At 42.2% G+C, this 14,780-nt stretch overlaps 1 protein-coding gene across 1 annotated transcript in view; it reads right to left on the minus strand.

Annotated features, from left to right (window-relative positions):
• LOC135901750 (pituitary tumor-transforming gene 1 protein-interacting protein-like) overlaps nucleotides 1–14,573 on the minus strand; it is a 17,278-nt gene extending 2,705 nt beyond the window's left edge. Inside the window, exons 1-3 of the mRNA XM_065431577.2 lie at nucleotides 14,224–14,573; nucleotides 11,501–11,556; nucleotides 671–782 (exon numbers count right to left, since the gene is read on the minus strand). Of these exons, the coding sequence (XP_065287649.1) occupies nucleotides 671–782; nucleotides 11,501–11,556; nucleotides 14,224–14,380 (325 nt within the window). The 5' untranslated portion in view covers nucleotides 14,381–14,573. The remainder of the gene's footprint in view (nucleotides 1–670; nucleotides 783–11,500; nucleotides 11,557–14,223) is intronic.
• Between the last annotated feature and the right edge of the window lie 207 nt (nucleotides 14,574–14,780).

A 14,780-nucleotide genomic window follows, 5' to 3' on the forward strand; every position in this document is an offset into this window, starting at 1 on the left:
GTCAAGCCTGCCAACTGCTGGCATATAAAGCACTTAAATGTTTTGACAGTATTCACATGGTTTGAAAGTATCCCTCTTACTGCTGGTGTTTGGCCTGCCTGAACCAAGACATGGCATGCCACAATAGCTATAGCTTGCACTAAATATTGCTTACAAGTAATAACTGTTAGTGTCTAAAAGCTGCAAAGCACACTACAAGACATGCTGCAGTAGGTGACAGACTGGTTCTAACAACCTGGGTTTACTTATTATGCACTTAACTAAAGGAACACCTTCACATTTATTATGCGTCAATTGCTATCCAACTGGAGAAGCCAGGATTTGACTGCTGCATCATGTCCAAATGTAAAATGTCACAGCATCCTATCTATGAGAAGCATCCCTACGGTGGAACATCCATACAATGAACATGTATCTAATGCATTAACGTGTATAATGAAGTTAATCTAAAATGTGTCTCACAAGTATCAGCAGGTAACAAGTATATGCTTATGGGAGGAATATTGGACATAACAAATATATTTTCGTGCTGAATAGGGATTCATTACAACAAGATCTGTAGTATAGTCCGTGCATTAGTAAAAAGGAAAATAGTACAGAAAAGGGGAGAGAACAGCGCAGTGGAAAACATCACTATCTAAATGTAGAGAGCAAAAGCAGGGAAACTTACTGAAGCAGACACCCCAGTATACTTCTGAGAAGTAGGCACACTCATCATGGCTTGGGATTAGCCTCTTGTATGGATAGAAGCCACATCTTCTTGTTGTAGAACAGTAGTAACACTAGAAGGGCAAACCGGAAAGGAAACTTCAGAAAAAAAAAAAAATGCAGAGCTTCACTTCTGAAGCACTCTTGGAAGAAAACTTAGGACGCTGAAGCAGAGATACAGAGCAGCCTCAGCGCAAATTTCACATTAGAAATTCAAGTGAATGCACCACAAAAAGCTAGAATGAAGAGATGTTTTTTCTGATAACTAAATTCATTAAAACACCTAAAGCTCCGCGATTACCGCTTGCCAGAAATTACACAGAACCTAAAATGCTGAGAACCATGCTACACCTGAGCATGACCTCCAAGATGGAGCAGGGTCCATAGTCTACTGAATATCTTGGAGGCAATATGCTGGGATTTATATCGTACATTTACATCTTCATATAATTAAGTCACAAAAATCGGCACTTTAATTTGTTATGTTTGAATTTGCTCGACTTCGACTTTTACGACATATTCGACTTTTTATGCAAATAAGTACATTGCCAGCAGATTTTTCTTAGATGAAAGGGGGGCGCAAAGTTTTCTGAATCACTGGGCAATGGGGAAGAAAAAAGCTATTTTCAATGAGAAAAATTAAGTTATTACGTTGAATTTTAGAGTCGGCGACCAAAGATACAGTTTCATGTTGTGTCGACGATATCTTCATATCTGCAGCATAAGCGAAGCCTGTAAGTTTCCGTCTGTACACCAATGCCGCCGCGGCTGATAGTGTAGCCTGGAGAGGGTCGACGATATCAGAGGACACCCCCAGCACACGCTTGATCACGTTACCGTGCTGCTGACTACCCCACTTTTGTGCGCGGGAGGACCGGTGCCACTTCGATCCATGATGTCATGCTGTCTGGCTAAACTGGCATAGAATCTAATGGGGATGTTCCCTAGTAAGCCCCAGTGATATTGACGTTACTGCTTTCGTCACATTGGGCTTCGCAAAAGAAATTTTGGGCGTAGTAGCATGATGTGATCAAGCAGAGTTCACAGGCCTTGCACTGTCAAGGTGTGGGTAAGCCACGGTGAGTTTGACGACACCGCTTTCATCACGCCGGGCTTGGCAATGGAAATTTCATCCAACTAGTACGACATCATAAAGCAGAGTGCACGGGCCTGCTGATCAAGCCACCATCCTTCTCGGCTTGCCCTCGCACTCAGAGCACCTGGTGCACGGGGTGCCATATGATCTTATTGCACTTGGACTCTTTAGATGTAGAAATGATTAGTACTATGGGCTCCTTTCAGTGGTCAGGCGGTGCAGCGATAGGCTCAGCCGTCAGCGCCACCGTGTCAGTTGCGTGAAACACTGAGGAGACCACTGCTACAGAGGCATGCTTTTGCAGTGCTCGTGTGAAACCTGTCGGTCATTATAAATTGTGGTTTTAACAATTTAAAACATTGAGGCCCATTTTGGACCACCGACACTTGAGAAAGGACGTCAAATTTACAACTACAACCATGCATATCCTGTCAAAGAAGTAGACAGCATGGATATCACAGCTAGGTGCTTAAGTTAAGTTATGGTATTTTAGGTGCCAAAACCACAATCTGATTAGGAGGCATGCCGTGGTGGGGGACTCCGGAATAATTTGGACTACCTGGGGTTCTTTAACGTGGACCTAAATCTAATTACACGGTTGTTTTGGTATTTCGACCCCACTGAAAGTCAGCCACAGTGGCTGGAATTTGATCCTGCGACCTCGTGCTTAGCAGCCCAACACCACAGCCACTAAGCAACCACCTCAGGTCGTGAAGTATTTGTCACAACAAAGCAAGCATGCTTACGAAGTCGAACTCAAAGTGAGTTAACAGATCATTATTTTATGCCACAAGTGAGCAAATATGGCCGTGGATGTCTTTCAACTGTCATTTGTTGCTTCATTACTTGGAGTATGCCTTGCACCTCACAATTGTAGAGGTTTTGGCAAATTGGCAGGTAAGTGCTTTTTTCCCCATTGACAAAGTGCCTCAAGCATATTCTGGCATTGTCATTCGGGCTTGAATGTGAGAGGGCATTACCTTTGAAGCATCATAGAGAGCAATCGGCTGAGACTAAACAATGTGAATATTGAACAAATTAAGTATGCACTAATGTGCACAAGAGAAATGCTAATTTTTGAATACTCGACATGTGCTGCAGTGTATTCCATCCTTAGTTCTGTTGTTCTAAGCGCAAGAAAACATCGGCATGAATGAGCTCAGTTCCAGCATTCGCGTCTTGCTCTTGGCACAGGAAGAAGCACGGAGCGCTTATGAAGCTAGATTTGACACATAACAACCACTGCGGATTTCTTTCAGAGCAAGACGAGCTAAACAACTATCTAAACTGATTTACAACAGCGGGAATCAGCTCATGTGTTTTTATGCAGTTGATGCTTTATTGTGTGTTTTTATGGATGCCGGTGCTGGTTCTTTTTTTCTTCTTCTTCCTCTTCTTGCATTTAAGTCTTATTTTGTTTACCAGAAATTCGCAAGACCGACATGAACCGCGACGATCCATTTCAGCCGCCAGATTGCCTTACGGTTTTGAAGGGAAGTGGTACAATTTGATGCCGACATCCCCTTCGCGGTTGTGACAATCCTTAATGCAGCAGTATCTGCGCTTGTTCTTTTTTTCACACTTCTCATGGAGGAGCTGCCAAGAGGTTGTGTTGAATCCATTGGAAAACTGGAAAAGCAGGCTTTCAGATGGGCCTGAGCGCACCACAGACAATGGTAAAATAACGGTGAAGATCTACCTGCAGGTGCTCACTGCCACTGCTACGTGGCGCGACATGTACAGGTAAACTTCATTGCAGGTGCCCATACTGCTACTCATGCTTATCGCTGCTATCGTCCAAATCCACAGAGAATTGTCCACAACAACAAATATAAAAAATCAGGCACTGACGCAGCGCACGCTCAGATACACATGGCATAGAATGCGTCTATATGAATGCGTGATACATTAGACAGCTTTCTCTAATGTTAGCGTAATAGCAGGGTTAAGGGACTTAGCGTTACCATTCCGCAAACTAATTTTTCAGAAAGCGAGTTTTAGTACAGCACGATAGCGCAGTTTACGTGTGGGTCACTATTCGATTAAGCTTTAAATTTCGCATACACAGTGCGCCTAAGTGATTCTATTTATTCGCGATGCTTTGCGTATACATCCGAAAAGTGCAAGAGGCAGCGCAATGAAAGCCGGAATGTGCATTGTTTGTACGTGGCAAAATCAGTACAATCTATCGACCACGGCCTCCGAGATGTCCGGATCTCAGAGGCAATATGCCGTTGCATCTATCTCCCAACTTCGTTGATAAGTGGTGCTGCTATCCCCTACGCGATTTTCCGAATCACGCGGGAAAGGACAAAGGGAAGCAGGGAGAGAGTGAAATGGTGATTATAGCTGGCGACACAAACCAACACCCCCTGGTGTTGCTCAAACCTGGCTAGGCGCTTAGAAGCAATTGTGGAGAGGGTGAAAGGCCATAAAAGAGTGGCGGTAGGGACATTTCCAGGGCAGACACTGGGTTCTTTCACGGAGCGAGCAAAAGCAACCTTCACGGAAAATGCCCATGTGCGCAACCTTGTCATAGTAGCAGGTCGGCTAAATGACGTATTAAACAGGAAAGGGACAGGACTAGTCCAGCACTTGGCGAAGGGTGTAGACGACTTGTGCAAGCCGTCCCCTCAGGTGCAGATCGTGGTGTGCACAGTGCCGGAGGTTCCTGTACGTGACAGTCACGTACAAAGAGCCGCAGTGGCTGCTAACGAGGCGACATGGAAAATGAGCCGAGAGAAAGGTTTTGAGGTTCTCGGAGTAAACTGGGAAGTGAGAAGGTGTGATGGTTTTGCACGAGACGGGATCCACTTCAATTACAGGCTTGAACGAGAAGTGGGCTGGCGAGTTGCTGGTCATGCTGTTGCTTTTTTAGAGGGCTCACAGGCTCTCAGGAGGCCAGAGTAGGTAGTAATGAAGACGGTCCCCTAGGGGAACCTCAGCATAGCATCACCGTCAATAACAGAAAAAGGAGGGAAACAAGAAAGATGGCTATGCAATAGGCCACATAAACATGCACGGTGGCAGAAGAAAGGAAAAGTGGGCAGAGATTGAGGCGCAGTTAAATAGAGAACAAATAGGGGTGTATGCAGTTACAGAAATGCACCTTAGAGACCCGGAAGAGCCGCCAGTGATTGGTAATTATGTTTGGGAAGGGTGCAACAGAACTAAGTAGGAAAGAAAGGGAGTGGGAGTCGGAATGCTCATCCATCAGGGAACCAAATGGAAAAGAGTAAATTCAAAATGTCAAAAGCATCTTTGGCTATCAGGTACAATGAGTGGAAAGAAAACTTGGCTGGGCATAATGTATTTGTGGACCAGAAATAATTGCACAGAGAAGAATCAAGAGTTAGTGGAATGCCTAAGTAGATATTAAGGGTTTCGGGAACGATGCCGAAATTATCCTATTAGGTGACATGAATGCCCACATACAGGATCTAGATGGCAATACCGAAAACAAGGGTAAGTCAATGCTAGATCTTTGTGTGTAACATAGCCTTGTTATAGTGAATACAGGGTTTAGGAGTGAAGGGCAGATCATGTACGAAGTGGGAAACCGGCGATCGACCATTGATTACTGTATGATGACAGAAGGAATTCATGATAAGTTGAGAGAAATGGACATTGATGAGGAAGGGTATAGCAGCATAGGGAGTGACTATAAACACATCATTTTGAAAATGGGATATGTAGTTTAGAAAGAGAGCAAGGAGTACAAATGGCCAGTCCAAATTTGAACGCTGAACAAATAGCAAATATAGTCGCAAGAGTCGAGGAAGAACTTGACAAATGGTCATGTAAAAAGTGGGAATACAGTGAGCTTCTACGTGTAATAATGAGAGAAATATGGAAAGAGAAACAAAATGTTTGCTAAGCCTTCCCCTTACAAAATATCCCATAAAACATTGCAGTCTACATTGTCATACGCTCCTGTAATGTCTAAAAAGGCCACACATAATGGTCTGCTTTCTACTCTTGATATTTCAATACACTAAGAACAAATAAGTTATCATCCAACACCCACCTATTCTAAAGCCATTCTGAAGTTCTCCCAAAATGCCATTATTCTCTGCCCATGCTTGCAGCTTTAATTCAATTCCCTGCATTGCTAAACTGTATATTACCAAAGCTTTGAAGTGAAGGAAGCTCAGAGCAAAATTGATTTTGAAGAACGACTGATGAATATGAAAGAATGTAATTGGGTTGTGACAGTGTGAGGTATTTGTACAGGAGAAGCATTGACTCACAGGGGAGGAAACGAATATGGAAGCTTACCAGCAAGTATGCGGCCTGTAGGGTGAGCAACACAGCAACAAAGAACGTCAAAGGCAGAAAGTCAGAGAGGCTAAAATAATCTCACGGGTGGCGGCAATGGAAAAGAAACCTGCCATGAGTAACGACTTAAGAGGAAAAAACGAAATCAAGAAAGAAACATTTTATGATAATTCAAAAGGAAGCTCATTAATTTTCAAAGCGATAGCAGGATGCCTTAGAACACGCACCTATAAAGCGAGATATAAGAAGGAAGAAGAAGCATGTGCTTGCTGCGGTAAAGCTAGGGAAACGATGGAGCATGTTTTATTAAAATGTGAAGATATCTGCCCAACGGTCGATTTAGGCACCACTGGCTTCCTTGAAGCCCTTGGATTCAGCGAGAGCAGGGGGAAAGTAAACATCTGCAATGGAGATTAAAAAGAGGCAATTGGAAGATTGGTGGAAGTAGCGAAACAACAAAAAACGGAGACCTACAAAAACAAAAGTTCACAATAGGGAGTCAGAAAGTGTGCTTATGAGAATTCATTGTGGGTTTTTGCATTCTCTTATTTTTTTATTTTTTAACCTAGATAGGACATTAGGCATTGTAATAGCAAGATCTTGGTGGCACAACCCACCAACTGTTAGGGGACACTCATAACATCCATGCATCCATCCATCCATCCATGGCCTGAGTAGTTATTAAAATGTCTAATCTTAAAATTTTTAAGAGAGAATAACGCAAGACATGCACCAACAACATCGCAATTTCTAAAGATGAATGAAAAGCAAATAACAGAGATTGTAAAAAACACAGAAGAAAATGGAAGCGTTTCCTACAACAATCTGGGTATATAAGGAACTGGTAGACGTTATGCAGCAGGAGCTAAAACAGACACGGCAAAAAAATTGTTCGATTGAAAAGATAAAACAATGTAAGTGGTGGAACACGGAAATAAGGCAAACTATAGAAGACCATAAGCAAGTGTCTAGGGATTATTGAGAAGTCGAAAAGTGGGGATTACATGAAGATGTGCTCCTTATGCAACAAATACAAGAAAAGAAAAGGGTGGCAGGTGGGCTCATGCAAGAGAAAATTAAATGCACAAGTGAATGTTGGGTGTATAACATTCACAAAAGAGAGAAAGGTGCACCAAAAAAGATTTTGGGACCAAGTAAGAGCACTTGGAGTTCCAACTAAAGATTTGCAAACGGCTATAAGGGATGAAGATGGTAACATTTTTGTAGGAGACAATGAGCTGAAATACATTAGAAACGTTATTAGGGATAACTTCGGCACAAAGAAAGCATAGTTGAAATGAAAGCTATATATAAGAGTTTGTTATATTCCGCAGATTTCTCTATCACATGATTGATAGTGTGAATACGGTCTATTGTTGAGTAGCCTTTACGAAATCCTGCCTGGTAAATACCTTACCTTAGTAAATACTTTGTAGGCAATGGACAGTAAGCTGATCGGTCTATAATTTTTCGAAGTCTTTGGTGTCCCCTTTCTTATGGATTAAGATTAAGACAAATATTAAGTCAAGCTAAAGTGATTGATTAGTGCTTGAGGACGTCTAAGGCGTCAATACTGTTGTGAGCAGTGCCTTAATGATTGAAAAATTGAGGTAAATAGGTAAATGCAGGACATGACTAGAGACTCCCCTGGGATATTCAAGTACTTGCCCAATGACGAAAGCACCCGTCAGTTAAATTCTGTCACCAGTACTCAATCACTTGTTGCACAAATCACCCTTGCATTGAATTATAAGACAAAATAAGATGCAGCTTGTCCAGTTCTATATAACCTTAAGAAAAAAGAACTCACTGAAGTAACCCTGACAACGACGCGGGCAGTCGAAAGGTTTTATTTTCGTTCGACTCGCGCCACCTATGCTTTCGAGTTTCAGTAGTTATGATGTAGTGGCGCGCTGGTTTTGCTGGCTTGCAAAACTCGCAGAAACGGCAAGCAGCAGAGAATTCAACTTCCATGTGATGTCGTGGAATGCCTGAGCGGTCCATACCACTTGACCAAAAAGCAGCTGCAGCGGCAAATCTGCCACTGCGTCTAGGCTCGGTACCGTCGTCTGTCGGGTGCCATTTTACTCATCAACGGCAGCAAATGGCAGTGATGGCGAATGCAACGTCACCACTCCCCTGGTTGGGTGGCGGGAGATTTGAATTTCGACAAAAGTATTCGGGTTTTTCAGATTCAATTCTCTCGTAAACTATGTCTTTTCTTGGCATGAAACAAGCATTGCGAGGTTTCTGGAATAGTATTTGAACAGTCCACGTCGACTTAGTATTTACCTTTAGTGCCCCTTTTACGTTTAGCACAGAGAAATCACAAATTATGATTTTCAATGAAGAGAGGAGCAATTACATCGTGTTTATTCAACAGCAAGCCATACCCATAGTCAAGTAATATAAATACCTCGGCATTTACATAAATGAAGGAGTGACTTGGTCAAGTACCCACTAAGATAATCTGACAATAAAGGGGAAGTGGAATGCAGCAATAATGAAACTAAGAGTACTTTGGGGCTACAATAAATATGAGGTGGTGGATGGAATCTGGAAAGGAGTAATGGTGCCAGCGCTAACATTTGCAAATGCGATTCTGTGCTTAAAATCAGATATTGCGTTGGGGCTGGAAGTTAACTAAATATCAGTGGGCTAGTTCATTTTGGGAGCCCACGGCGAAACCTCTAATGAGGCAGTACAGGGTGTCATGGGTTGGGCCTCATTTGAAGTCAAAGAAGCGCAGAGCAAGATTAGTTTTGAAGAAAGACTCAGGAGCATAGATCAAAATAAATGCGCTGCTAAAGTGCACCAATATCTGTACCTGAAAAGCATGGACAAAGCATGGAGGAAGAGGTAAAGAAAGTTGGCAACCAAGAATAGGCTACTGAAAGTGTACATAGACAACCTGGAGTCATCAGAAAGAAAGTGAGAGAGACAGAGACAATGAATTGGATGCAAAGAATGGAAACAAATGACACCTAGGAGATTTACGAAGAAAGAAATTAGAAGGGAAAATCTGTCTGTTGACATGAACGGAAGTCGCTATTTGAAGCTCGAGCTCCTAAGGACAAAAACATACCGGAGCAAATATTCGTAACTAAATGAGGCATGTGTATGCTGCAGCGAAAATCCAGATGCCACTGAGCACATCCTAATGGAATTCAAAGGGATTCAACAAGTGAGACACGTAGGTAATGTACACCTTCCAGAAGCCCTTGGATTTAAAGTAGACGAAAGCATCAAATGGTCAGCAGTCGAGAGAAGCAAGAGACATTTGGAGTATTGGTGGAACAAAAGCAGGGAAGAGATTGATACGATTGGATCTGTTACAGGCATAGGTAGCGGTACAAGGTAGATACAGAAGTCTTGAAGAGAAACAAGATTAAACAGATGCATACAAAAATGTCAGAATTAAAAGCATGTATAGCATACCTGAGTAACTGAAGCAGGCTAAGTGACTATTTGTCACCGCCCTGTTTCAACGGGGATGCCAACAAGTCATCATCATCATCATTGCACTCGTTAGGCTTCGACACATTCGAAAAAAGAAGCAATCTCAAAAACTCTGCAAGGTTATCCATAATGCTCTATCGTCAAAGAAGCCCGAGATTAAGAGAAAGTTGTTTGTTTAAACAGCCACTGCTTCGAACGAAATTAATTCCACAAAAGCAATGCCAAATTTAGTTTGAAGCAGGTGGCTGGGACCACTGCCATGTTTTATGTAAACTACGTAAACTACACAAAGATGGTAACATTATATCTGAAAAATAGCATGCGTATGCTAAACGCTATGGGTCATTTAGTGTTCTGCGCATGTGCATTTAGATCCCACTGTTCTGTTAAACTAAAGCTCTATTGCACCGACACCGCACTCGCCAGGTATGACTTCCAATATCAGGCAGCGCCCGATGGGAGATATTGTAGGCCATGACCAGCTGGATTCGCCGCTATCTGATTTGATGGCCGCTGTGTGTCGCGCGGCACGCACCTTAAGACGTGTGTTCACAAGCAACCACATGTAAATAAGTTATCTGACTATCTGCGTCCATGGCATTGAAATTTCATTAGTATATTGAAATTGGATATAAACATACTTAACTACAAGACAAGAAGTTATAAAAAGTAAAATAATTTGTTATATTGTAATTCATTATATTGAGGTTCAACTGCTGGCTACCAGGTGTCTGCTCCATCTGCTAAGGTGCTATTCAAAGGCTGTTAAGTGGGTTACTTTAAGAGGCAACCACTACTTGCTTGACAAATCACAATATCCAAGTAGCTAATTAAAAAGTTCCCTAATTAACTTCTCAATTGTCCTATATAGGGCACACCTTCCAAATGCAAAATTAAAGTCAAGCAGCAGTGAAGTCATGTCCGCTTAGCAGAAATCCTAAGACTAGTGACACTTTCTTGAGATATCTTTCAGTAAAATCTGCTAAAAATGCATTGGTATTACAATCAAGATTATCCTGAGCACACACACTTATGAAAAATTGTTAACTGTAACACCTGTAACACACTTTAAGGCTGGATATAATGGTCAGCAGTAATTTCTATTCCTTTCTTTTCATGTTATTTAAAAATAAACATCCATATACTACCCTATCCACTGTTCAGTAGGTCAACGCATGACTAGTTGTGGGTTTGTACCCCATTGAGAGCATGGTAAGCACAAGTGTTTAATACAGCGAAGGAGCAGTGCAAAAGTGAAAGCAATGTTTTACCATTTGTATGTTTATTGTTAATGTTTTAGAAGCACTGAAAAAGAAAGTATCGCACAATCACAAAATATCTCATCATTTTCTGCATTTAGTTAACTTACTGCATGAGAGCGACATATCTTAAACTTGCTTTAAACATCCAGTTAATGCATGTTTTTTTTAATTTAGAGTAAGTCTTGAATGTTTTACCATGTAAACAGCATGGAGTATGAAGCTCTGTTCTGTCTGCTTTTTTCCATTTTCTTTTGTGTGTGGTGGTGCCCTTCAAGATCCGACTGTTTTACTATTGTAACAGCTTAAATGGTGACTTATCAGTTTCCATAGTAATTGCAATATGCAGCTTAGATTAACACTTACAAAACAATGGGGAGGAAAATGAAATTTTAGCATAAAAAAAGAAAATGTAGGCTGGAAAGTTTCGCCAACTCTAGTCAATGATACAGTAAAGCAAAAGGTACTGCAATATTCCAAACAAAAAATTTTTTGTTGGTACTTTGTTGCCATATTAGTTTTCTTCGTTTAGAATATGTTGTGCTACTCACACAAGTTCTGCAAAAATATTTCCTTTGTTGTCTCCTTTGGGCATGAGCAATTTGTACAAAGAGTTTGCTTACCTACGCTGCAGACACTTTCTAAAAGTTATGACGTCAGTACATTTTATGTGATCAATAAGCTCACTTCACATACATACCCCTGTGCCAGCTGCTAAGCAGTCGGAACAAGATGTGTTTGTCTTCTGAGCACATGCTGAAAAGCAAAATACCAGATGTCAACAGCCTTGCCACAAGCTCAGCAAATGCAAAAGAGCAAGACACTAAAAGTGAGAACATGACTGTTGGCTCTGGAAACCAAGTTTTACGAGTACATACAAAAGAAGAACTTGCAAATTCTAATGCAATATCACATTGCAGGCATTTTTTAGCAAAAAAGCACAAAGTTGGTAAATTAATACGACTGCTGCTTGAAAGAAACAACATTGATGTTATTAGTGGGATAAATAGACCACTCTTGCAGTGTTAAAAGTAAATGGATTGTAATGGAATTGTTAGGTAATCCCAGCTAGAGGTTGTACATTTTAACGATTCTTTCATTTCATGATCAATTACGCAAAGTAGGCAAAACAATACATAAGTTTGGGTACGAGACATGCAAGATGAGAAATTCAGTATAGTATAAATAAATTTTAAAAAAAAAGCCCAAGGATAACAAGACTGGCTTTGATGCCAACAGTGTTTCCCTATTTATTAGTGCAACATATTCTCAAAATTTGTTCCATTTTAAAAGCACACAATTTTCAGCTAAGGTTTGATTTCTTAAAGAAGCTGAACTAGTACTTAACATCTGCAACCTTGGCCCAATGCCACTGTTACAAGCTTTATACCCCGCATAGAGCAGGGCGGCACAGGATGCTTGCACAGTGCCAACAGCCTTAGCGATATCTACAGCTGCACAGTTGCCATGTAGTAATTGCTCATCAGCTCTTTTTGACAGACAGTAACAAAGACAGAGAACTAAAAATAATGTGAATGGAAGCCTGTCAACATTAAATAAGCATATCGCAAAAGCAGCTGAAGTTGCATGCCGAGATGCTGACTTTAGCATGCCTCACAATAACAGAACGCAGCTGAAAGAGCAACAATTTGATGTGCACATATGGGTGAAAAACAGCAACAGCATGTCCCTGTTTTCTAATAAACTATTTTACAGAAAGTCCTCATCAGTGTGAATGGATCCACCACATGTCTTCCTTGCAGCTCTCAAAAATCACCAAGCAAAGCACTTAAATAAAGGGCTTCTTAGCATCAAGCACTTCGTAAGTATTTCTTCAGAATTTACAACTGCAATTTGTTACAGACTTTATCAGTTACTTTACATGCAATGTACTTACATCTCTCCCAGTAGCATGTCAAGTATATTTTCCATACAGCCAAAATGTTATGTGGTACGCACACGAGCAACAGATAGTAAAAATCTTTAAAGCTTCATGTCCACATGAGCTCAGCCATTACTTTAGCCTTTTGGAGCAAATAGGCACATTGCTTCATACAGATAGTGAATTCCCCCTAAAATGTAGCAGTCGGTATTGTTCCAGGCTATTGTTCATGGAAGTTTTGAAGGCAGCATTATTAGGTCCGTGAGAAAGTAATGTATAAAATGGGCTCATCTTACCATTATAACAAGGCATTCCAGAGTTTGTAGTCATTGTTGTGCAAAGAAACGCTATACTAAATTATGTTCACAACTTCAAATTAAGTGATGCTTACTTGCAGTAAAACGGTCCTGTGAGAAGGTAATTCTGATATTCACTGAAGTTAATCTGCATTGAACTTTTTCAGCACGCTCACAAGTGAAGTCAGATGTGCCTGAATATTACTCGTAGAGATGCTTGATCTGCATTAAGTTTGATATACTCTTAACTCGAGCACGCTCGTCAGTTCCCTGATGACGCTCATAATAGCCAAGGTCATGACGATTCTTTACATGCTACTAATACAGGTGAGCATGCCGTGCATGTCACGGCTAGGGGGCCACCGCGACAAACGGCATCAATTGAATAGTGCTTATAAATATACTGTCACAAGAGTGCATTGTCGGATGCAAACAGGCCAGAACGCAGCCAGGACTGCCGGCTCAAGCGCGCAAATGGCAGGAAGGAAAGCGCCCATTAGTCACGGCCAGACGTCAATCAAAGCGTCATTGCACAAACGTGCCGTGACCGATCACAATAAGGACCATACATTGCGTTGCGCAGTGCGCTAGATGCGCACATACGGCGGCTTAAGCGGAATTATGGGGTAGTCAACCTTAGAGCGGCGCATGGTCACAGTCAAAAGTTTGCGCACTCCGCTTTTTGAGGCTTCGAATAAAACCACAGTGCACGGGATTGCTTCCTACGCGAAAACATCATAAAACGCAAACACAAAAGCGATAAAATTTAAAAAAGGTGGATCTTCATTTGTGGCAATGCAAGTTATCGAAGCTATTAACAGCGCAGTCGGGAAAACCCACAAGTTCGCTCGTTGTTATTACCGTCACCCCGATCGAGTGTTCTACTGATTTTCTGATTGCATACATAGCTGGGAAAGAAAAAAAAAAGGGGGGGGGGGGGAGCGCTGCAGGGCTGTTTTTGTGGAATTTCGAATCATCTGCATTATTGCGCTTCGTGATGAAAGATCGTAGGCGTTGCATAGGCCCCTTCTCGCAATTCAGTCATCAATAGGGTCAACGGAAATGCCACACAGTACGCTCGAGATACACTGCGGCGGATGCTTTTAGCATAACGCAGAGGGCAAGAGGGAATTTCAGTCGGCGTATCTCTGCACCGACACTTGCTGAGCTCAGTACAACGCGAAGGGGAGGGTGAAAGACTCCAACTGATACAACGCAGTACCAGTACTACTACCACTAGTTTACCTGTTTGCGGGGATATCGTAGTAGACACTGGAGGCTCCGTTGTCGCGGCTGGCACTTGGTTTGTCGTTGCCGCAGGTGTAGAATCAGATGTAAACACTACGGGCGAGACGCAACAGGCGATAACGAAAAACAACGTCGCACTCTGAACGTTGCACATTTCTAAGCTTTGACGCAGTCCACACAGCACTCAGACAAGTCCGAAGGATCGCGCTTTTTGTATCGATGCGGGAGCGGTGAGGCGTTCCCGCAGCAAGCGCTTTCAACTGGCTTGTCGTACGCACAATGAGGAAGTTCGGCGCAAGCGAAAACACTACACGAACGCGGGCTGGCGCAGCCAGCCAACTCCGGCAACTCGCAGACACGCGCGAGTGAAAGAGACCACGTGATAAAAGTTTACGTAGCTCATGATGCGCTCCGCGGTTCTCGGAGTCACGAGCTGTTGAGTTTCCTACGATATTATTGTATGAAACTATATATGGTTGAATCTAGACACGGGGGCGTTTGTGATCGTATGCTTCGCAAACTCATCGCAAGTCACTGTTCTATGTTCACGAGCG

Source organism: Dermacentor albipictus, chromosome 1, assembly GCF_038994185.2.
Source record: "Dermacentor albipictus isolate Rhodes 1998 colony chromosome 1, USDA_Dalb.pri_finalv2, whole genome shotgun sequence".
Lineage (NCBI taxonomy): Eukaryota > Metazoa > Arthropoda > Arachnida > Ixodida > Ixodidae > Dermacentor > Dermacentor albipictus.